Source organism: Penicillium cosmopolitanum (genome assembly GCF_028827165.1).
Source record: "Penicillium cosmopolitanum strain IBT 29677 chromosome Unknown utg000004l:1.0-4361866.0:1.0-4365735.0, whole genome shotgun sequence".
NCBI classification, from domain to species: Eukaryota; Fungi; Ascomycota; class Eurotiomycetes; order Eurotiales; family Aspergillaceae; genus Penicillium; species Penicillium cosmopolitanum.
Window position 1 is genome coordinate 3399487 of NW_026622674.1, and position 23393 is coordinate 3422879.

Consider the following 23393-nt stretch of genomic DNA (forward strand, 5'->3'; position numbering starts at 1 on the left):
AGCAAGCTTTTTGCCAAATGGGCGAGGGGGGTCTTCCACTGTGATTCGGCGTACAAATTCCCTCAGTACCTCATTTCTATCATCGAGCAGCCGATAGAAAATACCAAATGAAAGACCATCTACTTCATCTTGATCCGCAACATCTTCATCGTTGGGGAATTCTAACCACTCGCGTCTACGGGACGTCTCCCTGCGGAAAATAACAGACCGGTATAGGAGCGGGGTTGCGAGTATATCAGAAAAACTTTGATACACTGCATACTCTTCTGAGATCATCCTGAGATTCTGGCTGTTTTTGCTCCTGTGATTAGGACATGGCACTTGCTGTCGACATGTGCAGAGTGTGAAACCTACAGATTTGAAGATGAGACACAATATCTCCGGTGGCAACTCAGACAGACTCATCCGGTTATTACTCACCTCAACGCAGCTTCGATGATGGGTCCAACGCTGGCAGACGGTCGTCGAGAGAAGTTCCAGGTGGAGGATTGCTTTTGGAGAGTTTTTATGCTTCTGGGGGTCGTTTTGAAAAGCCGCAATTCTGCCGCTGTGGCCTCAGAGTGGGGAATTTGTGCTAGTATGTAGTAACTACTAGTACTACTAGTAATAGTCACCTTAGGCGGCATACGGAGATGAATACCTAGGTAGGCTTAAAGCATCTCAGCATGCCGGTTAAGCCCTGGAGGTAACTACTATTAGTACTAGTAACTTGAACCTTCCGAGGTTGGACTCGGAATAATCACGGTACAGGCAGTACTACTACTACCTAGGTACTACTAATGTATATATTCAAGTTGTAAAAGTTTCAAGTTTGCAGACTCTGACACCTGCCTGTGCTTCAAGTTGGTGGAAGTGGGCCCAAGGGTATCAAACCCCAGGCTTGGAGATTACTACCTACTAGTACTAGTAAGATTTACTTGAGAACCTTGGAGGCTTTCATTGTCATCACCGTCATGAAATTATATTAGAACAAGATCCCACAGAGGGCCGAGGAATCAGGTATATGGCTATTTATACGAGGAGAAAGGCATCTAAGCCGAGTCCGCAAGTCCAGACAAGAACTCACTGAGACCATAGGCACCAGGATCAGGCACCTTGCCAACCCATTCCTCCTCGCCACCAACATACACCGAGCGACCCAGACTAGCTTTCATGCTCTTAGTAGACTCGGTACCCTTCTGAGCCGCAGCAGCCGCACCACGGATATCCTTGGACTGGAAGAGAGTATCGCAGAACGGCACCAGGGAGTCGATGAGAGTTCGGTCACCCGGTTTGGCGGGGGTGTACTTGGCCAGCGCGTTGACGGAGTGCTTCAGAGCCTTGGCCCAGACTTCGGTTGAGGCCGGGAGTGCGGAACCCTTGTCCTGGTCGCGGAGGCCATGGGCTAAGGCATTCAGGAAAATGGCGTAGATTGCACCAGAGGTACCGTCCATGACGTTTTCGACGACGTTGACGATCTGGTTGACCGTGTTGACGATGTCGTCGGTCAGCGGGGCGGTGTCGAGGAGTTTCTGGATGGCTTCGGCGCCTCGCTTCAGGCCGATACCGCAGTCGCCGTCGCCAACGATTGTGTCGAAGCGGGTGACCTCAGGCTCGGCGGCGATGACGCGCTTCAGACCGGCACCGAGGACCTTCTTTACGACAGCGGGGTCCACTGGTATTAGAGTTAGCTGATTGTTCATTGTGAGACGGTGGGGAGGGAGTTGGGGTTATTGCTTACGCTTCAGGTTGCTGGGGTTCTGATGGCCCAAGTTGGAGTTCTTCAGCTGCACTGGGCTGTCGTTGCGATTCTCCCAAGTAGGGGTAGGGATTGGGTTGGACCATCCTGTGGCCTCAGCGGGAGCATCCAAGAGCTCGAGCATCGATTTTCCGGCGCCGAGGCCAGTGTCTTCGAGCTTGAGCAGCGAAATACTGAAACCCAGTCCGTTAAGACTTGTTAGGAAGGAGCCCTGGATGACACGGACAGGCTTGATGTTGTAGCTGCCAGTAAGCTGGCGGTGGACCTCATCAAGAATACCAGACAGCTCAATAGGGCTGACACCACCCAAGTTGTTAATCAACAGGACAAACTTGTCCTTGGGGGTGTATTTGATGTATGCGCGGTCTGAGTCGTTAGGGTCGAGCAGCTGGCGAAGCATGGTTGTGACCAGTCCAACCAACTCGAACTTGGTACGGTGAGATCCGGGCTCGTTGTGAATACCCATGCCGACTTCGACTTCGTCGCTGGCGATGGAATCCTCGGGGACACCGCGGCCAGGGACGTGGACATGCTGCAGAGAGGAACCAATGGACACGAGGTTGTCGTTGGTCTGCTGGACAAGACGGTAGACTTGGTCCAGATTGCCACTATAAAGCATGTTGGCATTTGCATTCTATCAGCAATTGGGAGTGACTTACCCAGCTTCGGCCAAAGCACCGGCCAACTTCAAGATCAGGATACCACCGCCAATACCACGACGACCAACCTTACCACTCTTAGTTCGGCCAACACCGACATCATCGGCCATGGCGAAGAACTCAGTCTTAATACCGGCCGCCCGCGACTTCTCAGTGGCCATACCAAAGTTGAGGACATCACCAGTGTAGTTGTTGGGGATGATCAGCACGCCTTGGTCAGTAGGGACGCGATCAATGGCAGTTCTGCGGATCTGCTCTGCGGAAGGAGAAGCAAAGATAGTACCGGCTACGGCAGCATCACAGAGACCCTGGCCGACAAAGCCAGCAAAGGCGGGTTCATGGCCGGAACCACCACCAGTGACGATGGAAACCTTGTTTGGCTTTCGGGGCGCATCCGGCGGCGGAAGACAATCTTGTTCTCAACATCCAATGCAAGGGACGGGTTGGTGAGGGTCAGGGAGTTCAATGCGGTCAAAACCAGGTGGTTTGGGTCGGTAAAGAAGTGCTTGGCTAGAAAGACGGTCAGTCCGCTGCATTCAAGTTGGAAGTGCGGGAGAAAAATATAGTAGCGGTACTAGTATTCCAGGGCTACTAGGAGTAACCTTGGGTAGGTACACCAGTACTACTACTGGTAGTGGGACAACCCCTCACATTTAAGTGGAACGGGCATTCTTGGAACTTGAACTTACTCTGCATTTTGTTGGATCTCGCAAGTCTCGAGTTATTCGTCTGGTCGTGAATTGCTTTTTCTTGTTCTTGTTCAAGTTCTCAACGGGGCCGTCAAATATGTACTGGTTGCACACTGGCAACTTTTGAGTCTGTAGCGATTGGCACAAGAAAGTGTGTCAAGTCAAAGTCAAAGCTCAAACTTATTCTCGTCACGAGCTGGAACGGAAACAGAATAGTATGGGGGCGTGCTGGACTTTGGGGCAGCGAAGCGGGGGGAAAAAAAGTGGGGGGGTGACGCAGGTGAAGCTGCCAGGATGGTTAGTTGCCAACACAGAGCGATCGGGGGCAGATGGGGAGATAAATGTGAAGTGTCGAGCTGTAGGGATAGCAGTGGAAGACTTACAGGAGAAATTGGGTATTTTGAGGGGAAGAGAATGGGGGATGGTGCAATGGTTTACACTGTACAACACTCGGAGGATGTATATGGAGAGGAAGCAAGAAGAGAAGGAAAAAAAGAAGTCCAAAGCTGTCAACGAGGGTAGTCCCAGCTCTTTATGTCCCAGCTTCCCCAATGATCCGATTTTTCTTTTCTTTCTTTTTTACTATTTGCTCACATGGACAAGCAGATCGGCCACGATGACTGCATCCACATCCACCTCTTCATCCACATCCATCCACATGCCGGTCTGGCTCGGACATCTCGGATTACCCTGTGCGGACATCCCGCCATCCACGCCAGGTACCCTAAGTTCTGGTGGCAACTTGTCGTCCGAGACTCACCGCTGCCACCCGCTTGCAGCTTCTACTGTAATCTACTGTAAGTCTCGCCCGAGTACTCAGTACTCGTAGTCCTCCCAGTGCTTGCAATCCTTGCAATGGTTGGCCGTTGAGCTGCTGCTCTCCCGAGAGAAGCTTCCCCCCCGAAAGGTCCACGCACCGACCAGTACTCTATTTCCCTACAGCTTTTTCTTTTTTTTTTTTTTTTTGTTCTGGAAATATTCGATTCAATTGATAGAGCATAGTACGAGAATTTGCTCAACATTAATTTCTTTGATACTTCATTGTCCTCCGTAGTTAATTTGAATTGAATCATTCCATCACAAAAGTACTCCGTACTACGCACGGCTTGGCAATTTTGGCGGGGGATCACCATACTGAATCCCTCTTGCATTGTACTACCCTCATTACGCACGTCCTTCTGCGATCTTTCTAGAATCCCTTCTACCGCGGTCGGAACACTTCAGGGCTCCAATTGATGGGGTCGGCGAGTGGCCGGGGATATCTATCGGCAACGACCGAGTCTGGATCTTTGCGACTCGGCGGATCGGAGCTACTCCGACTTTACACTTGTTGGGTCCGGAAAACAACAGGTCACAAGATCATGAAAAGGGAATATCATTTAAAATACTAAAGAGGTTGGATGGCCATGAAACGCCATCATTATCCATCGGACATCGTGAAAAGACTGCGACTGTCTGGTGTGTACTCCCACACGCCACAAATTACTCTTCTCCCCCAGGGATCCGAGGTCCTTGAGCATCCCACTATAAGGTCAATTGAACAGATCCTCCATTTGAAAGGCGTGGCCCCACACATTTCGTGTTCCGGTGGGCTGCTTGTGGCTTAACATTCCGACTTTCTCTATGCGACATAGGCGTAGGTGTTGTTATCGCTTCGTTCAATGTAGTCCTTCTCGATCAACCTGATCATAGTTAGTAAGTATGTCCACAAGGAATATCAGAACAGGGGAGTAATAACGTACTTCTCAATGTTGGTTTTGATCTCAGCCGGTTGTAGCATGCCCCGGCTGCGGGTAGCCTCCGTAACCTCCACAATCAATTCTTGATGCTTGATCGTCTTGCGGCTCTTCATAATCCGCACAATGGCGGCCTGAGTCTCGAAGTGTCGATCCGCCGCTACGCGCTCGTGCGTGGATTTGTTCTCCTCCTTGGTTTCCTTGAGTTGGATTTGGTTGATCTTGATCCGCATCTTGGGGTCGCTGAATCCTGTGTTGTATGAGAACTCATCCGTCTTGTTCACATCCTTGCCCTTCGGATTCTTGACAAGGACGCGATATTTGGCACAAGCAAGTGATTGTAGTGTTCGCTTTAGTTCCGGGTCCGCTGCGGATCATGTTAGTTGGATTCGTGACCTTCTAAACCAATCTCCACTTACAAAGTCCAGTCGCTTCCTGGATGGCTGCATAGTTCAATGTTTCACCGTCGGTGACGTCATTGAACAAGATCAGTACGATCGCTTGGAATGAGCTGACTACCAGTTCCTTCACTCCTTTGGGGAAATGAGCCCGTAATTGACAGTGAGCAAGCTGGTGCTTCCAGGTCAACTTGCGACCTGTGTGCTTATTGTGATAAAAGCTCTCGAAGTTGGTGATGGATGTCGCAACACTGGGCGGGATCCGGACTGGGACATCGGAGTATGTCGGCCACGAGGCAGCTGACAGTACACTAACATCCAGATCGATGGGGGCGCGATCTTTGCGAGGAAGCTCTCGTTGAAGATTCTTGTAAGCGGCCATTTCATCACGCGCCACCTCCATATCTTTAAACATGGACTCAAGGTTGTGCGTAAAATTAGGTCCACATTCTAAAAAAAAAAGGATAACATTGTTAGTTCAATTTGGAAAGGAAATTTTGGATCGTACAGACCTTTCTTCAACCGAACAAGCATGCTCTTCTCAGCCTCATTACTGGCACTGCGTCCCATAAGAAGACGCCGGGCGAGATCATTCTTATAGAATGCCTCGAAAACGGCCTTGCCCTGCACAAACCGGAAGAGGTCCAGTGCCTGATCAAGCTGTCGATCAATCTCCGCGTCTTCATCTGCCATTGTTGCGCCTTGTTGACCGGATGGTAATTTCCAACCACCCTTCAGCAAACGATCGACATGCTTCGCGATCATCTCTCCCGTTTTCGGGTTGTCCGTACCACCTGTTGCATCAATCTGCTTACCCAGATTCATGAACTTGCCGAAGGCTTCTCGTAAGGTGTCTCCTAACTCAGTAGTTCGACCAAAAGACTGAATCCAGGTCTCGTCGAGTTCTTGCTTGAATTGCAATAAACGAGTCACCATTTCGGCCTCCTTGCCTTCATCGAACACAATATTTGATCCTTCTTCAATTATGTATGCGCTGAAGGATGGCTTGAGCTTGTTGGCAAGATCTTCTCGGCTGAGAAGACTGTATAATTGTTTCAGAGCTTTTCTATTGCTCGATCGCAAAAGGCCAAGTATCTCCGTCTGGCCAAGGAGGATATCTTCATGCCTGAGCACCAATATCTCGTCGAGTAGTTCGGACAATTTCTGCTTCGTACTTCGGTTGAGAGAGAACAGCTCACACCGTTCCACTTCCCGTTCGATCAAACGGTGACTATTATCAACATACGAGGCCAAATAGCCTCCCGCTTCCCGTTGAGCCCACGATGCGACAAACTTTTCTGTCTCATTGATGAACAAAGGCTCGAATTCGCTGCTGTAGACATCGAGATTGTGAAAGAGTTCGACGGCAGCTCGGAGAAGGGTGGGATCCGGGAGAACGGTGGTTTCTGTGCCCCTGTCAGCCGCAATGAGGTCACAGGCGCCTTGTGAGATCTTGGGCTTGAGACTTGGATCGGTAAAAATATGAGAGCGGAATAAGATATGTCCCATCTCCTGTATCACCGGAAACTCCTTGGAGTGTAAAAGGAATGACTGGTCAAGATAATAGAAGATCCATCGGACAGTAATCTAGAGTAGTCAGTAAAATGGTGTGGCCTAGGCTCACGGGTCGGGTAACATACGAGTCTTGAATGCCATGCCGACCATGCCTCAATCACTGCCCGCAATGTATCGACATCAGTTCCGCCACCTGCTCTGGATACCAAGTTATCCCGTAGTTTCCCAGCTACATATTCTTTGCATTTGTCATGGACCTTCTTGGCCAGCAAGGACGCCCGTTCGTGTCGGCAAATATTCTCCGCACCCTTGTAAAGCTCCTCCAGAGATACCTCCGGTTTCTTGCCTTCAAAGATCGCCGCTAATGCCGTGTTGAGCTGGGCCCATGTCTTGGTGAAATAAGGCTCATGGTTGGCCCGAGACCCGGTCCGAAGGTTCTTAACAACCAGTTTCTTGGCCCCGCCATGAGGACTAAAGGCATTCTGGCGGTTGTTCGCGGTAAATGCTTGCGCCTTGACAGGAGGGACATTGCTCGCGCCCGGGTTCGCTCGAAGAAAAGCCGCGCCATTCTTGGGTGGTGAGCCGGAGAAGTTGTACATCTTGTTCGGCGAGGCCGGGCGCCCTGATGCGGGACGAGCGGGGGAGTGAGAGAGACGTGAGCGTTTCGTGGAGGGAGAGGTGGCCGGAGATAAATGGTCGCGCGAATTATTGGTGAGGAGCTGAGAGATGGTCCTTTGCGTCTGCGGCGGCGTTTGCTCTCCTTGCTCAGGAAGCTTCCTCTTGCCGATCGATGTGCGCTTACCGCTCCTCTGGTCGGTCTCGCTCGAGTTCTGCTGCATCTACCCGGTTCGACCAGTCTCTTTTGGGGAACTCTTAGCCTGCGATAGGTCGTGGGGGTGTATCGTACATGTCAAGCACGAGAGTTTGAGCGGAAGCGGACCTCGGGAGTTGGGTGTTGTTGAGGGGAATTGACTGCTCCTTGCAAGACTAAGGGCCCTGGCTCCACACGGCGATAAGATATGGAGCTCCGACCACCTCTACATAGTATACTTGCAGTATAACTACTCGTAGGATCCTAGAGTAGAGTAGAGTTGTCTACGATGGCATTGGCATTGAACTCAGACAGAGGACTAGGGTATTCTTACTTAGAGCCCTGGAGATGATAAGACCCCATGGAGTAAATTGAAATTTAATGGCAACCAAAACTTTGGAAGCCAGTAAAAAAATGCGAAAGTTGTATGTCAAAATGCATTTATGAATCGTAACTCCTAAATCGCTCAGCCACCAGAAAGAAACCCCCCACTCCGCACTATATGGTACACGTCATGCCTTCCTGAGCGCCCCGATCCATCCACGGTGAGAAGCGAGCCGGATCATTTGACAGTATCATGAGAACGACATGAAACTAGTGGGTTGCTGCACCTCTTGTTCCTCATACTAAAGAGAAAAGTTAGTTACAAGACCATGTAATTGATGACTGTAGATGAATCTTACCTCGAGAAATTCGGCGGCTGTCACGAGAGCCATGAAAGATTTGACCAATTCACAGAGGGTCTCTTGATGGTCGGCGTTGCCGCTGCCCCCAATCTTTGCAAATCGCTTGAAGATACCCACCATGCACGGCCGGTTCTCCGAAATGAATACGCGAGTTTGCTCTTTGATTTGCTCGTTGTGGACGCCTCGGGAAAACGCGGCTGACACGACAACACGGATGACGGATAGAAGAAGGTCATAGTATTTTTGAAGAGCATCGGAGTTGTCAATGTCTGTGGGAGTTAGCAAATTATTCTCGTGTTTCACTTAGGAACATATAACTAACCAATGCCAATATCGGGATCAGCGGCAAAGAGTTGTGATTCGCGAACTGAATCAAACAGGCCAGACTTCAGAACATAGGTAGCACCGTTCTTGGACTGAGCAAGCTGCTGGAGAAGCGCTAGTAATGATTCGTAGTATGCTAACAGGGCAGGGGTATCTGATAAATAAATTAGAACAACGAAATCGACAAAATGATTTGAGATGTTAAACCTACCAACTGCTTGAGCATTTCGCAACTCGACTGGTAGTGACCTGATGGCATCCATGAAAAGACTCAGGTAGTTCGACTGGGAGACCAGTTCGGCTAGGACACCATCTGTCTTGTTATCCAGAGCCCCGAGACAATTCAAAAGCAGAAGAGCAGCAGTACGACAACTTTCCTGACCAGTGTATGCATCGTCACAGATAGTCTCGACAAAACTTGGACCGGCAGTCCTGACAACTCGCTGGGTGTGACGCCTCAGGTTATCGTGTGTTGAATCGGACGATGTAATACGGGATAGATACTGTGCCGAAATGCTGTACAAGACCTCTCGCAAACCCACATTGTCCGAAGCCACCAAAATTCCTCGGACCGAAACCTGGAAAAGTTGGAGTAGTTTTTCGTCAATGATGTCTCCACTCTGCGAGGCGGAATCAACAGACATGTCGGACGTCAGCTTGCTGATCAGTGTCTCGGCCAACCGCGCTAGCTCAGCGGCCTCGGACGAATCTCCCTCAATAGCGGCCTCGAGCTTGGGAAGGACCAATTGGATGGCATGCAGAACAAATGTCGGCCTGCTCGCCTCATCAATGATGGAACATGTGGTGATTGTGGTGATAAGTTCAGTCCATGAGCGGAGGGCGAGGTAGTGATTGCGTTGAATCTGACGGCTTTGGTTCGTCGCAAGAACAAACAACTTCAGGTCCTCTGCCTCTAATTGGAATTGCTCCTCTTCATGAGGACGAGGTGGAACGGTGCCAAAGATGTCCAACTTATGAGCATAAATCAGCTCTTCTAACTCGGCGACGTTGCAAAGAACCGGCGAGTCATCCTCCTGTTTAGAGAAAACTTCGGTAACAACCTTGGCAAGCATGGGCAACGGAGGTAGCTCCCTCTTCCAGCTGATATCCAAGTCGGCAAAGTCAAATAGGTCGAAGACCGAAGGATGAGAAAACGGCTGACCATCCTCCTGAACCGAAGATCCAAGCAACGTCGATAAGATGTCTGTCTGAAGTGTTGGCGATCCAATCTTTGCCGCCGAGCGAATCTCAGTCGCAGCATATGCGAATAGGTGGCTTCGATACAGCAAGAACTCTGCCAATGCAGAGGTGGCGTCAGTAAGCCAGAACTGATCTGAGACTATCGGGTGACCATTCCAGGGTGTGTTGATTCCAACGATAGGCTGACCAGCGAACATGTTGGCCAAGAACCCGTGCGCTCGCATTTCGCCCAGAGTAAAATAACTCGCAAGTTTCGAAGACCACAGATGCTTCAAGACCTCAAAAGCCATGCGTTTGAGGTGAATAGTCCAGGAGATCAAGCTATCACCGAGCGTGTCCGGATAAGTTTGAAGGAAGCCAATGATGGAATGTAGCAGAGAAATCCGATTTGCAAACAAACCCTCTGCAGACACATCCAGGATATTACCGATGCAACTGAAACCCAACAGGAGATGGGCAACGGTGGGTCGGTCCGTGATCATGCTCAGACAGCTATTCAGGAGCGCTAGCAAACTTTTTCGAATGACATAACCAGCAGCCTCAGTGCCATACTCCAGTTCTCTTGAGTCGGGGTCCATCATAGAAACAAGAGAGCGAGATACACTGTCGACATCAACCTCGCCAGCCAGCACCTCGACGATTTTGTTCGAAGATTGCCACTTTGCAAGTTCCGGGGAAGACATCTTGTTCAGCTTACGGGAGCTTGTAAGTTTCTCTAGCAAAGCCATTGAAGTGACCGTAAGTTGCTGGTGCCCAGTACCACAATAAAGACAAAGAGCGGGAACCAGGGTCAAATTGTTCAGCACGCTATCCTCGAATGAAGCTAGCGACGAGTTTGCAACACTGGTTCGGTTGGCTGTAGGGTGAGATCGGAGTAAAGGTCTGACGATATTGAAATAGGTAGACTGAAGATCAACGACCAGGTTCATGACTTCGACACTGCGGAGGAGAGTCAAAGACAAGACAGAGTCAGAAGATGCACGTGCAATCTCAGAAACATCCTGCTGACTGGTCGCGAACAAGACTTTGAGTACATCCTCATTAAACAGCCATTCCATAACACGGGAAAATGGGTGAAGTCGAACATAGTCGGTGACCGTAGTTGTTCCAGGAGGGGTGAGATTCGGTTGACTGAACACGGTGACGAATTCTTCATTGAAGGATCTTAAGCTCGCCACAATGAATTCCAAGCAATTATAGTTCAGTAGACGGGACTGGTACTCATTGAGATCTTGGGGCTTTCGAGTCATAGCATGTCCTAGAACGAAGTCGACATATGGTTCGATTCCAGCCATGCGATATGTTGATCCGAGATTGTCGGTGAAAGACACTGCCAAGGATTTTTCGATAGTAGAGGCGGGAGCAACAAGGGAATTGAGCAAAAGAACAAATGTGTTAGTTTGATCGAAACTCTCACCAATCTTCTGCAAAGATTGCTGCTGATTGAACGCAGAAATTTCGGAGGCAGCAGGGACTTTGCCCATGGCCGACGCAGCCAAGGAGCCAGCTGATAACCAGTTGTCGATAGAAATCCACATTGATTCCCCATAAGCGGGGGTCTTTTCAACCATCAATGCTGTGAGCGTGGCAAAAGTGGTTGCCCTCAGGTGGGTTGGTATCGGGCCACTGCAGAGACGCAGAAGAGTTTCAATAACTTTAAATGTTTGATTCTGCAGCATCCAGTCTCTGACAGCTGCACTGTTCTTGCACAAGTGTCCCATGAGGCGAAGGTAGCAGGTAAGCATAACCGGACTTTCAGGCTCGCTCATATCGACCGGATCTGGCTTGCGGGAACGAAGCTGACCCTGCTGGGTATTGCCACCACTAGAAGGCTTTTCGTTGACGCGAGTGGCATATAGATTGAGCTCGGCGAACATTTGTGTCCAGTTCATGCTCGATGATCGTTTCAACTTAGAGCCCATGAATTTGTCTTCTTCGGACAGAAACCTATGCGCAGCCAATGCGTTCTCATCACCGCCGGAGATGGAGCAAAGCATCTCACAGAAGGCGCTGACACGAGGAACAGTCTGGCGCTTGGAAGCCCATTGAAGGAAACCGTAAAGGTTGCTATCGGGGTCACTCCAAAATTCCTGGGCGGCTTCTTCTCGGTTTTCGAAAGCGAAAGAGATGATCATCAGAAGAGACTCCAAATGTGTACGAGCCTCTACCAGCCCACGATGAAGGCTAGATGTCAGACCATCCCTCAAGGCAGTAAGCTGGTCTAAGCGCTGGTTATCCTCCTCTGTCTTAAGTTTGCGGATCGCATCAGGCATGTTGGCAATGCATGATTCGACAAACCCTTGGAAATTTTCCATCAGAAGCTCCTTCATGAAGTTGCTGCAACGATCAGATTCGGGGAGGGGATGTCGCTTTCCCTAAGAAGCAGTGATACTAGCTCACTGCGGGCTGGATCGGCCCATTCTTCGCTGTTGACATTGGAGCAAATCGCGAGCATGAAGTCGAGGGCACCTTCGTCAAGACTGGTGATGAATTGTTTCTGCCATCCTTTCGATTCCGCTTCGATATCGACGCCTGTTGGTTGGGAAGTCGGACTGTCGTCATAGTACCACCCACTATACACTGCAAGCCACAGGGAAATGATAGCGGCATGGAAATTCGGTAGTTTCCACGCCTGGCCATCTTTGGCCGTGGTAATGGCTGTGTGTAAGCTGCGCGCTTGCTCACGAGATACACCAGTGTTCTCAGGTGTCCCATAGCGCGCAAAGGACTCGATTGCAACAGGCATGTAATGGATCAGCAGTCCGTCGAAACGATCGATCTTCTTCAAAATATTGACAAGAACGCGAAGATCTTCAGAGCTCAGGTAGGTGGATTTAAAGAGGTAAAAAAGAATTGCGCTCAGCGACTCGTGCTGCTGTTGCAAGCTACGCCGCTGGTATTCAATAGCTTCCATGATATCTGCATCCCCCTCTTGGCCGACGATCGATGCCTTCTGGAGTTGGTCCCCAAGCAATGACAGCCATTTCTCAATGCTTCCCATGGAGTCCATGGCCTTCCTTGCGAACAATGATGCATTGTTCATGGGGGCCCCGTTTTTGATATCCAGCACGAATGAAACAGTTTCTTGCATCATTATGTGGGTTGACTCGTGTTCCACCTCGAAGGATTCGCGGAGGACAAGGCGTAAACATTCTAAGATGTAGTGTCGGCGCTCGTGGAATCGCATAATCGCAGCAATCAGAGGGGGTCGATCGAGACGCTGTGAGTCTTCCTGGGCGGCCAGGAACAGTACTGCAGCCTCCAGTTCGTCCAGGTCTAGGGCATCGGCCAGCAAGAGCGCGCCTTGCTGGAAGTCTCCGTTGATCGAGTACTCCACATCGGCAACTGTGATTTTCCCTATGTTTTCAAGTAACGAGTCAGCGAGAGTACTACAACCAAAAAGAGATTATGGGAAACGGATGGTACTCACCTGTCAGAACCTTTTGGCGACTGGCATTGTTTTTGGCGGGTTTGTCTAGGAGTTTTCGGAAGTCTTCGATATGGGTCTCCAATTCAAAACACAGCCGCTCGATATTTGTCAAGGAGGATTCCGAGACGGCCGAAAGATCCTGATAGAGGCCACGCAGACCTGCCAGGTTATCGTGAAGCTCTGCCATGGCGGCGCGGGGTGAAGGAGGTGGAAGAGGCAGCTCTCTGAGCTTCAGCAATTGTTGTTACCAAAATTCCGGGCGGTGAGTAGCAAGCAACTTCCTACTGGTTGCGACACTCTTCAAATTAGTTGGTTGGTTCATGCGAACTATTGTAGAGGATTTTTAATTATTTGGCCTAAGACATACCAGATTAATGAATTCAATGTTAATTAATAAATATATGATATATTCCAAGTTGATCTAAAAATGGGAAATCTAGTACCTGCCAACTTTGTGCTCTGCGCCTAAGGCTTACACTGCGTTTTCTGCACCGGGCGGTGATCCTCTTTCTGCCCTCCGCAGTTGACTTGATCAACAAACACCGCGACATCGATCGGACAACTACAGGATCACAAAATGGCGGACTGAATGACCACTCGTGGTAGCGGATTGTCATTCTTACAACCGGAAATACCTCCTAATCTCACTCGTTCGCGATGGGGCAATTGTCGATCGAAAATGTGCTTGGCCAGCTATCTTCGGACAAGCAGAAGGAGCGCACCGACGGTCTAACAGGTCTGTTGATGTTCAAATGCATGAATTTTACACAAAAGAGCTTATACTGATCAGAATACATATGAAAAAAGACCTCAAATATATATTACAGCAAAACAAAGGAAGCTCAAGACTGTAAGCCTCTCCCAAAACTCGCACAAGTGCCTGTTTCCCCGACCCTGACTTGCGGCTGAACTTTATCTAGCTCGGACCTTAACGACAAGGCCTGTCACAAGATTTTTGAGTCTTTATTTCGGTTTATTGCATCGGAAAGACCGGCTTTCAATCGAGCGCAACGATCAAGTTCCAGTTCCAGAAGCCCCGCTGTCTCCCGCCTATCCACATGTGCCTCTGTCATTCGAACGGCTGTGGACGTCTTCCTGCGCAACCTGAGAACCAAGACGGTCCGCGCGATTATTGACCACATCACGGACACCATACCCGTGCCCGGAGAAGGCCTATGGGACGTTCTTAGCGTGGATTATACCAAATGCCTGACTTCATTACTTCACTACGCGCCTCACAGTGAACATCTGGGCGATGCGGAATGGGAAAAGCTTATCGAATTTTGCCTAGCAGTCATCAACACCCAGGAGGGTGATGGAAGTCAACTCGGTATCAGAAGTGGCAATAGATCTGCTCCAGAAGACCTGCTAGATGCCAACGACAGTCGTTCAACACCGGTCAGACTGACGACACCTGGGCCTGCAAACAGGGCCAGGTCTGCGAGCAATATCAATGCCATAGGCGAAGTGGTAGAATGTATCCAGCTTCTGACAGTAAGCCCCAGTGCTCCTGTTCAGGCTGCTGCTGAGACTATCCTGCAAGCCCTGGTTGAATTTGTCATAACGTGCCCCGCAATTGCAGGGAACACGCAACAATTGGCATTCAGCAGCATAAATGCAGTGGCCCTCAAAGTGTTATTTGACCAATCCGATCTCGTTAGATCATCTACGCTAGGGCTTATTCCTGTGGTTCGACGCCTTTGGCCCACAAAACTCATGAAACTAAAGGACGAATTGTTGATTACGTTGATGGTTTGGATGGTGGTTTTGTTTGATGGGGTTCATGAAGATCCATCCGAGACAGTCAAACGATCAATTGAGGACTTGATTGATACGTTGCATTCCGAGTATGTGAAGCGACCGGAGAAAGATCTGCTCCAGATTGACGATATTACCTTGGACAGTATACCAATGGAAAACAACCGGCCTGTTTACGGGCCGCGTCTCGGGAGTTCCCGATCGGAACACAACTGGACGGTTATTTGGTCCATCGCAAATCTTTCAAAGCTGTCAGGAAACCCCCAAGTTCACTCACCCGATAACGATGTTGCAGACGACAAGTCAAGCAAAAGGCGACGTTTCAATTCTAGTATCGATGACATTTTTCGGGATGCAGTATCGGCAACAGGCACACAACGGGTTTGCGCACTGCAACTAGTTCCGTTCCTTGTAAACGAGCGGAGTATCGAGCAAAAAGAGGATCTAATCCAACGGCTTGTTCCGAATATTCTTGACGACAATAGTGCTATATCTTCGTGGACTATGGTGGCACTAGCCAGGTCAGTATACCAATATTCGAGATTCTATTTCTGTCTAACCGATTTTCAAAATAGTCTTGTCAATGGCCCTGACGCTCAGCTACCAGTATTGAAAAGCCCGTGGGTGCGCGTTATGGATCTTTCATCTCGTGTGATATCGTCATTTCCCACTTCGAGGGCGGCTTGCAATCTAATGGGCCTGATTCTCGAGGCAGACTTGCTGGAAAATTCCGTCGTGACGGATTATATACGTTCAATGTTGATGTCTGCGAACCTTAATGGGCCCTCTTCAATTTCGGACGCCTCTTTAAGCCTATGGGTCTCGATAGCGCGGCGAAAAACACAATTGAATTTGGCCTCTGTGCAAAGTGCGTCAAAACAGATATGTAGTTGGTTGAGGGAAACTTGGACAATTGGTAAGATACACAGCAGTCTTCTCCGATAGTTATGCTTTGCTCATTGTGATACTACAGGCAACGTTACCGATCGGATTCAAACTGCCCAAGTTTCGATGTTTGCACGCCCACTTAACTTGCTCCACCTTTTCATGGCATGTACTGGCAGACCATGTAATATACCCCAGGACCAAGCGCCAGGACCAACAGGGCCTATAGCTGGGACATGGCTTTTGTTTCACGAAAATAGGGAGCTTCTAGGATATCTCTTCAGCGTCGACATGGCTTTTCAAAATGCCAACCCCTGGGGTAGACAAGGTTCATGGGATCTGTGCCCACCGACCCGACAAGATGCCGATGACTTGGTAATACTAGAGCTACTGAAATCAAAAGGGGAATTCTTCGTCCAGGCCTGGCAGACAATTGCTGAGGATAAATCCGTTCATCTCACTACAGACATCCTGCAAATCTTGACATCGTTTTGCACCGCAACATCCCTTTTCCTGGCTTGCCTGCCAGAAAAGCTTGGATCTCAGAGCGAAGAGATTCTTCAAAATTGCCAATTTCTCTGGAAATGCATATGTGATTCCTTTGCAGTTTCTGGTCCAATGTCTACTCTTCCATGTCTTGAAATCTTGTCGCCGATCCTTCCATCATCCCTACCCGCTGTTGACGATATTCGCTGGAAGGCTCTACATCCACTGATGGTCCCACTTTCAGACCTACTTGAGAACTTTCGCGAGAAAAACAAGGTAGAGCAGTCTTTGCCCAGTGATCTTATGGATTTGGACGATCACATAACGGGCCGAGAAGATGGAGCATCTGCAGATCAAACAATTATTTCTCAGAACCGACAGTATGGCAGATTGCTTACGGACGCGTCTACATTCCAAAACCTCCTGACTATCCAAGTGTCTGTTCTCAATCGATTTCATGACAAGACTAGTGAATCGGGGTCGTCGACTTTGGTCGAGTATCTGGTTGGATTGGATGAGGCAGACCTGCTCTCCGCATCCCGGTTTTTATCTAATATCTATCATGGTATGTCCACGGTAGAAAGAGAAGACCTTCTGCAAGTCCTCGAGCACGTTGGAGAGAAATGCCTCCAGTCGTATGAAATGGAACGCTGTGAGGCCTCTCACGGCATCTGTATTAACATGATGTTTGGTTTTGTATCATCTTGGGCAAGCAATCAGAAAGACACGCTCAATGAATCGGCTATGGATCTGTACGATTGGTTCCTGCAGGTTCTACTGACCAAAAAACGAGCCTCGCCAAGAGTTTATATCCTGCTGCTCGAACTTTTACACGCCGTGCTCAATGCTTGCCCCTCATACGGCTCTGATCAACTTCTTCCGTCACCGCGCACAAGCCTTTTTCAAATATTGCAGGAAGGAGATATTGTTGTCAAGTTCACCGCCGCAAGACTAATTCCAACGTTCTTCGAGCGATTTCCTTTCAAGGATCACGATGCCATGTTCGATGACGTACTAGAAAATTTGCCCAGAGATCCTGACTGGATTGAAGGAATTGCCCTTCGTCTTTTTGTTTTGTCTCGACTGGCCTCAAAATGGCATACTTTGCTGCGCCGAAGTATATATCACATGTTTGAAACCCCAGCTCAGGTCCCTCTTTCTCTGGATTATGCCCGAAAATGTGTGAAGTCCGTTTCGAACGCGCTGGGTCTAGACAACCCTCAAGAACTCTTTCGTCTCTTTGCCTCTCAAATCCTCTATACCTGGACAGAAACGCAAAGTGTCATGTCTATGCCGTTTAGCATGTTCGCATATGCAAGTCTCCAAGAAATGTTGGCTGATGTCAAGGAGGAGATCACTGGACAAATGATGATGCGAGCCAAGGAGTCTGAAACTCATGAGCTCGCAGCTTACCTGAATATAGCCCACGAAGACCTCATCAGGAGTTCATTCTCAAAAGCAGAAGCCTACAGCATTGCCCGGGACATTAGCATACCCCCAGAGCAGGGAAGTCAACCCAAAGGAGTGGAGGTTCTACTGAGAAAATTACTAGGTGCTGATGGGTTTATGAAAGAAGTCGAATCTCACTTTCCAAATATCATCGTCACTTTCTTCAAGTCTCTTGACCGCTATGATCAGATCGAGCGAGCTTTTTCAAAACGGCCAAGCTTTCACTATGCACTCGAAATTCAGACGTCCATCCTCCAAAAGTGTGCAACAGAAAGCACTTTGCCTCCCGGCCAACAACCCTCCTTTCGGGCCCGTTATCTTCTTGATGAACTAGACTTTCTTTGCAAACGCACAGGGTTTGAGGTCGAGTCAATCTGGACGCCTACACTTGTTACCTTTGTGTGTCGATCTCTTCTGGAATCAATACACCCTGCTCTCGGATCTCTTCACATGTGCTCTGTGATTCGAAAGATCAGAATCCTAGTTTCTTTATCAGGACCAATAGCTCTTCAAGACTATCCTTTCGAGATGCTACTTCACTCCATTCGCCCACGTTTGGCGGAGATCCACTGTTCCGAAGATGCGCTGGGAATCTTTTGGTATCTCCTTGAAGCTGGAAAGCCATATTTGGCTGCAAATCCCGGATTTACGGCTGGAATAATCCTTACCACGTTCGTGACTCTGCGCAAATTATTCTCCCTCAAGGTGGGAGATAATACCGAGGAAGACCAATTCAAGGCAGCTTTGAAGAGCGCCGAAAGATTCCACGAATGGCTTTGCGGGGTGGTGAGAGAATACAGCTCGCCAGAATGGGAGCCTCATGCCCAGGAAACCTTCCCAAGACTTTTAGCTTTGGCCGAAGAAATATCAGCACCAAATGGCTCACCAAGCATGGAGAATGAAAAGAAGTTGGTGCTTGAAGTCCTCACAGATCGTGATTCAATACAGTCTCTCATGGGAGAAGCGATTGCGGATGTTGTTCTCTCCCTTCTCTGCCCTGAATTCAATTGGTCGTTTAATGTCGGTGTTGAACGTACCGAAGACCTATTGGACTCCACCTCTCAAGTTATTCCATTGTGGCATACTCTAAACAAGTTTGATGGTGGATCGGAGTACCGGCTCTGGGCCGCCTCAGTCATTGGGCGCTCATTTGCGAGAACGGGAAAAGTTGATGAGAACCTCCTACGGGAGCAGGGTCTCACTTTGTTCAAAATTGTCGAGCTGAGTGACCAGTCAAATATATTCTGTTACTCCAAAGCTCGAGTAATCCAAGCCCTGTGTGAGAAGTTACAGATCCAAGACAACAGAGACGCTGGATTGATCGAACACACATTACAACTGATCTTGAGCAAGATCGCCCAATCCCCAGACCTCCAAGGCTGCGCTGAGGTCATTCCAGAATCACTGATGAAAGCCCTCATTTGGAGTCCCTACACATGTCCAACAATACCGCTTTCGCCGTCGGAGCTAGAGCGATGCAACAAAACAGATATATCGGCGGATGGGCTCGCTGTCGCCGAATGGGCCCGTAAAATTTCGCTCTTTCTTTCCAATGCTGCATTAGAAGACCCTGTAATTGGGCCATTGCGCAAAATTCTCAACGTTATTCCTGACCTCGCTGTTCAGATCTTACCATACATCATTCATGATGTGTTGCTGGCAGAAGGGGATGACAAGGGCCCGGTAAGACAAGTCATTTCAGAATCGTTCAAGCAAATCTTGAGCGATGTGCGCGAGGATAGCGTTTTGCACGCACGACTCGTCATCACATGTGTCTTGTATCTTCGGAATCAGCCGGTGCCAGACGAAGTCACGATCGTCCAGCGTGACAGATGGCTTGACATAGATTTCGGCGAGGCATCCTCTGCGGCACACTACTGTGGCCTCCAGAAAACATCTCTTCTATTCCTTGAGATTGAGGCATCCAGAGCCATTGGGGCTTCTCGTCGGGCTTCTGTTGCCAAATTTGAACCACCAGTTGGTTTGTTGCACAATGTCTTCAAAAATATTGACGATCCTGATCTTTTTTACGGAATCCAGCAGAGCTCGTCGCTAAGTACAGTTATGGAGCGACTGGAGTATGAGAGTTCGGGCTTCAAGAATCTGCTTTTCCAGAGTGCTCAGTATGACAGCGAAATCCAGATGTTGGGCCACGGCAATGCTTACGGCGTTCTGAAAGCTCTTAACTCCACCAATCTTCAGGGTATTGCGAATACTATGGTGAATGCCTCAGGAACCGCGAAGGAATTGTCGTTCTCTTTTGATAGTACCTTAAAAGCCGCAACGAACCTTCAGCAATGGGACATCCCTATCTCACCCTTGGAATCATCCCCACAAAGCATGACCTTCCGCGCATTTCAGAGCTTGAACGCATCCTCGTCCTTGTCAGAAATTAATACTTCTATCGACAGCTCTCTTCTGACGACCCTTGATGCTGCTATCGAGAGCGGCCAATCAACCATGCAACTACGAGCTGCAATGCGCAGCCTGGGAGTTCTGACAGAGATGAGTGATCTCCTCCGGTCATCATCTTCCGGTGAAATGCAGAATGAATGGAATGAGATCATCGGTCGGAGCAGTTGGCTAAAAACTGAAAGTTACCATGAAGTTGGAGAGATATTGAGCTGGCACGAGGGCCTTTGCTCCTCAATAAGAAAGAACGATGCCTTGCAATCGAAGCTGAATTTGAACCCGGGAGACTCGCGTCTTCTTGAAGCCAAAGTCTTTCGCCAGTCGCTAGAAATCACAAGAAGTCACGGAATCTCACAGGCGTCGCTGAAATCCGCAATCAGTCTTTCCAAGCTCTCTGAGCCCTGTGCTGAACTGGGAATTGACATTGATGGTGCAGCGCAATTTGATCTTGCAAATGTTTTGTGGGACCAGGGCGAAATGACAGCTTCGATTAGAATGCTTCAACAACTCAAGGGCTACAGCGATCTACACAAGCAAGCAATCCCTCTTAGTCGTGCTGAGTTGCTCGTGACTTTGGGTCACCACGTCGCTGAGGCTCGATTAGAGAAACCAGAAGCGATTCTTCAAGATTACTTGTACCCGGCAGTGAAGGAACTAAAAGGAGCATCAGACGGGGAGGCAGCAGGGCGAGTCTATCACGGATTTGCTGCATTCTGCGACCAGCAGCTTCTGAACCAGGATGGCCTGGAAGACTTCAGGCGAGTGCAGCAGCTTCGTGATCGCAAAGAGAAGGAGCTTCAGAGTCTTGAAGAGATGATGAAAACTTCCACAGGCCGTGAAAGGGAGTCCATGAAAATCTTCCGAGCCAAAACGAAGCAATGGTTCGATCTCGATGATCGTGAATTTCAGCGTCTATCACGAAGTCGAGAAGCATTCCTACAGCAGTGTCTCGAAAACTATCTCCTTGCCTTGAGGGAGAGCGACGCATATAACAACGACGCACTGCGATTTTGTGCGCTCTGGTTCGATAAGTCAGACAGCAAGATCGCGAACACCGCAGTCTCCCGCTATCTGAATGATGTCCCAAGCCGGAAGTTCGCACCACTCATGAATCAATTGTCTTCTCGATTGCTCGACGTGTCCGATGACTTCCAGAAATTATTGACTGGATTGGTATTTCAAGTTTGTGCTCAACATCCATTCCACGGCATGTATCAAATATTTGCTAGTAGCAAATCTAAGGGAGGCAAAGACCAATCCTCACACTCCCGTTTCCTCGCCGCCAACAAACTTGTGGATCGCTTGAAGAATGACAAGACCATCGGCCCAACCTGGATTGCTGTTCATAATATGAACATCACATACGTACGGTTTGCCGTTGATCGAATGGACAACAAATACAAAAGCGGAGCCAAGATTGCCTTGAAAAAGCTGCCCACAGGCGAGCGTCTTGGGCAAGACGTGACGACGTACAGGCTTCCTCCGCCCACCATGAAAATTGAACTTCGAGAGGACTGTGACTACAGCAATGTCCCTACAACGGCCAAGTTCCAGTCGGAGTTCACACTTGCGTCAGGTGTCAGTGCACCCAAGATTGTGACTGCAATCGCGAGTGACGGTGTTCGCTACAAGCAGCTGGTAAGTCACCCCCAGGGAAATACTCATAAGTTTCTGAAGCGCAAATCAACAATCAGCCGATGGCCCCCACAAATTGCTGCCCATGCTAACTGAGAAATAGTACAAAGGAGGAAACGACGATCTTCGCCAGGACACGATCATGGAGCAAGTCTTTGAGCAAGTCAGCAGCCTGCTCAAAGACCATCAGCCTACTCGGCAACGAAACCTCGGGATCAGAACCTACAAGGTTCTTCCTCTCACTCTCAATGCAGGAATCATTGAATTTGTTCCTAACACCATTCCTTTGAATGACTTTCTAATGCCTGCGCACCAGCGGTATTTCCCGAAGGATATGAAGCCCAACTCCTGCCGGAAGCATATCGCCGATGTGCAGACCAAGTCATTCGAGCAACGCGTCAGAACATACCGTCAAGTTACGGAACACTTCCACCCAGTCATGAAGTATTTCTTTATGGAGAGGTTCAACAACCCAGACGATTGGTTCAGCAAGCGAATTTCGTACACGAGGAGCACAGCCGCGATCTCGATCCTCGGACATGTTCTTGGACTTGGCGACCGACATGGCCACAATATTTTGCTCGACGAGAAGACTGGAGAGGTGATTCACATCGATCTGGGCGTGGCCTTTGAACAAGGCCGTATCTTGCCTGTCCCTGAAGTCGTGCCCTTCCGCTTAACTGAGAGATTTGGTTGACGGATTCGGCATTACCAAGACCGAAGGAATCTTCAGGAGGTGTTGTGAATTCACACTGGAGGCCCTCCGACAAGAGTCCTACAGTATCATGACAATTTTGGACGTTCTTCGTTATGATCCACTTTACAGCTGGACTGTGTCACCTCTGCGGATGAAGAAAATGCAGGATAATCAAGAGGGAGGCGATGAGCCACCAGTACTTACCGGAACCACTGACAAAGGCTCGAGCCCGAAAAATGAGCCTAGCGAAGCCGATAGAGCTTTAACAGTGGTCGCTAAAAAATTGAGCAAGACGCTGAGCGTTACTGCTACTGTCAATGAGCTTATCCAACAGTCGACCGATGAGAAAAATCTTGCCGTTCTATACTGTGGTAGGTTTCCCCAAAATCCTGATGCTCAATCATAACTAACTTGGCTTTTAGGTTGGGCTGCTTATGCTTAGCATTTCTAGTTGTTGATCGATTCTGAGAATATTTGTACATATTGCAGCGTTCATTCATGAAACAGCCCTGTATGAGTAGCCGGATACTTTTACGGGACTTTTTTGACATTCACTTGTTCATCAAGTAGCTTAGGACTGGCTAAATTAAAAGTTCTTTGAAAGGTTAATGACAAAAGTACTAACCTTGGAACCAAGTCTACGGAGTATAGAAATAAGAGCATACCACTCAAGTATACAATGGAAAAGCATTTGCTTTTTTGTTTCTTTTAAAATGGACCTCGAAACACTTGCTTTGAATGCTCGCGTTCAAGGTCAAATTCATTTCTTTCCCGGGAAAGTTTACTCGATCCATAAAATACTAGGAACAATTGCCTCCAAATGCAAACTAAACGCCATTACCATGCTCCATATCGCAATGTTTTGAAAATCAAAAATCAAATGAA

General features: G+C 48.9%; 4 protein-coding genes across 4 annotated transcripts; 1 reads left to right on the top strand and 3 right to left on the bottom strand.

Moving 5' to 3' along the window:
- Window positions 1–1031: 1031 nt before the first annotated feature.
- N7509_002683 (uncharacterized protein) lies at window positions 1032–3093 on the bottom strand (the record flags this gene model as incomplete). Its single annotated transcript, XM_056627320.1, has 5 exons — window positions 1032–1654; window positions 1721–2346; window positions 2398–2768; window positions 2822–2907; window positions 3087–3093. The coding sequence occupies 5 exons, from the start codon at window positions 3091–3093 to the stop codon at window positions 1032–1034; spliced, it is 1713 nt and encodes a 570-aa protein (XP_056493115.1).
- Window positions 3094–4707: 1614 nt separating this feature from the next.
- N7509_002684 (cullin family protein) lies at window positions 4708–7574 on the bottom strand (the record flags this gene model as incomplete). Its single annotated transcript, XM_056627321.1, has 5 exons — window positions 4708–4768; window positions 4829–5189; window positions 5242–5670; window positions 5733–6807; window positions 6861–7574. 5 exons carry the CDS (start codon window positions 7572–7574, stop codon window positions 4708–4710), a joined length of 2640 nt encoding a protein of 879 aa, XP_056493116.1.
- A 547-nt stretch (window positions 7575–8121) lies between these two features.
- Window positions 8122–13373, bottom strand: N7509_002685 (nuclear pore complex Nup192/Nup205 family protein; the record flags this gene model as incomplete). Its single annotated transcript, XM_056627322.1, is given in 6 exon segments — window positions 8122–8172; window positions 8230–8501; window positions 8555–8710; window positions 8768–12131; window positions 12149–13113; window positions 13187–13373. The coding sequence occupies 6 exon segments, from the start codon at window positions 13371–13373 to the stop codon at window positions 8122–8124; spliced, it is 4995 nt and encodes a 1664-aa protein (XP_056493117.1).
- Window positions 13374–13843: 470 nt separating this feature from the next.
- Window positions 13844–22950, top strand: atmA (DNA-binding protein kinase TEL1; the record flags this gene model as incomplete). The annotated part of the gene is made up of 8 exons (XM_056627323.1): window positions 13844–13922; window positions 13994–14036; window positions 14107–15465; window positions 15520–15812; window positions 15918–21814; window positions 21915–22463; window positions 22528–22879; window positions 22931–22950. The coding sequence occupies 8 exons, from the start codon at window positions 13844–13846 to the stop codon at window positions 22948–22950; spliced, it is 8592 nt and encodes a 2863-aa protein (XP_056493118.1).
- Between the last annotated feature and the right edge of the window lie 443 nt (window positions 22951–23393).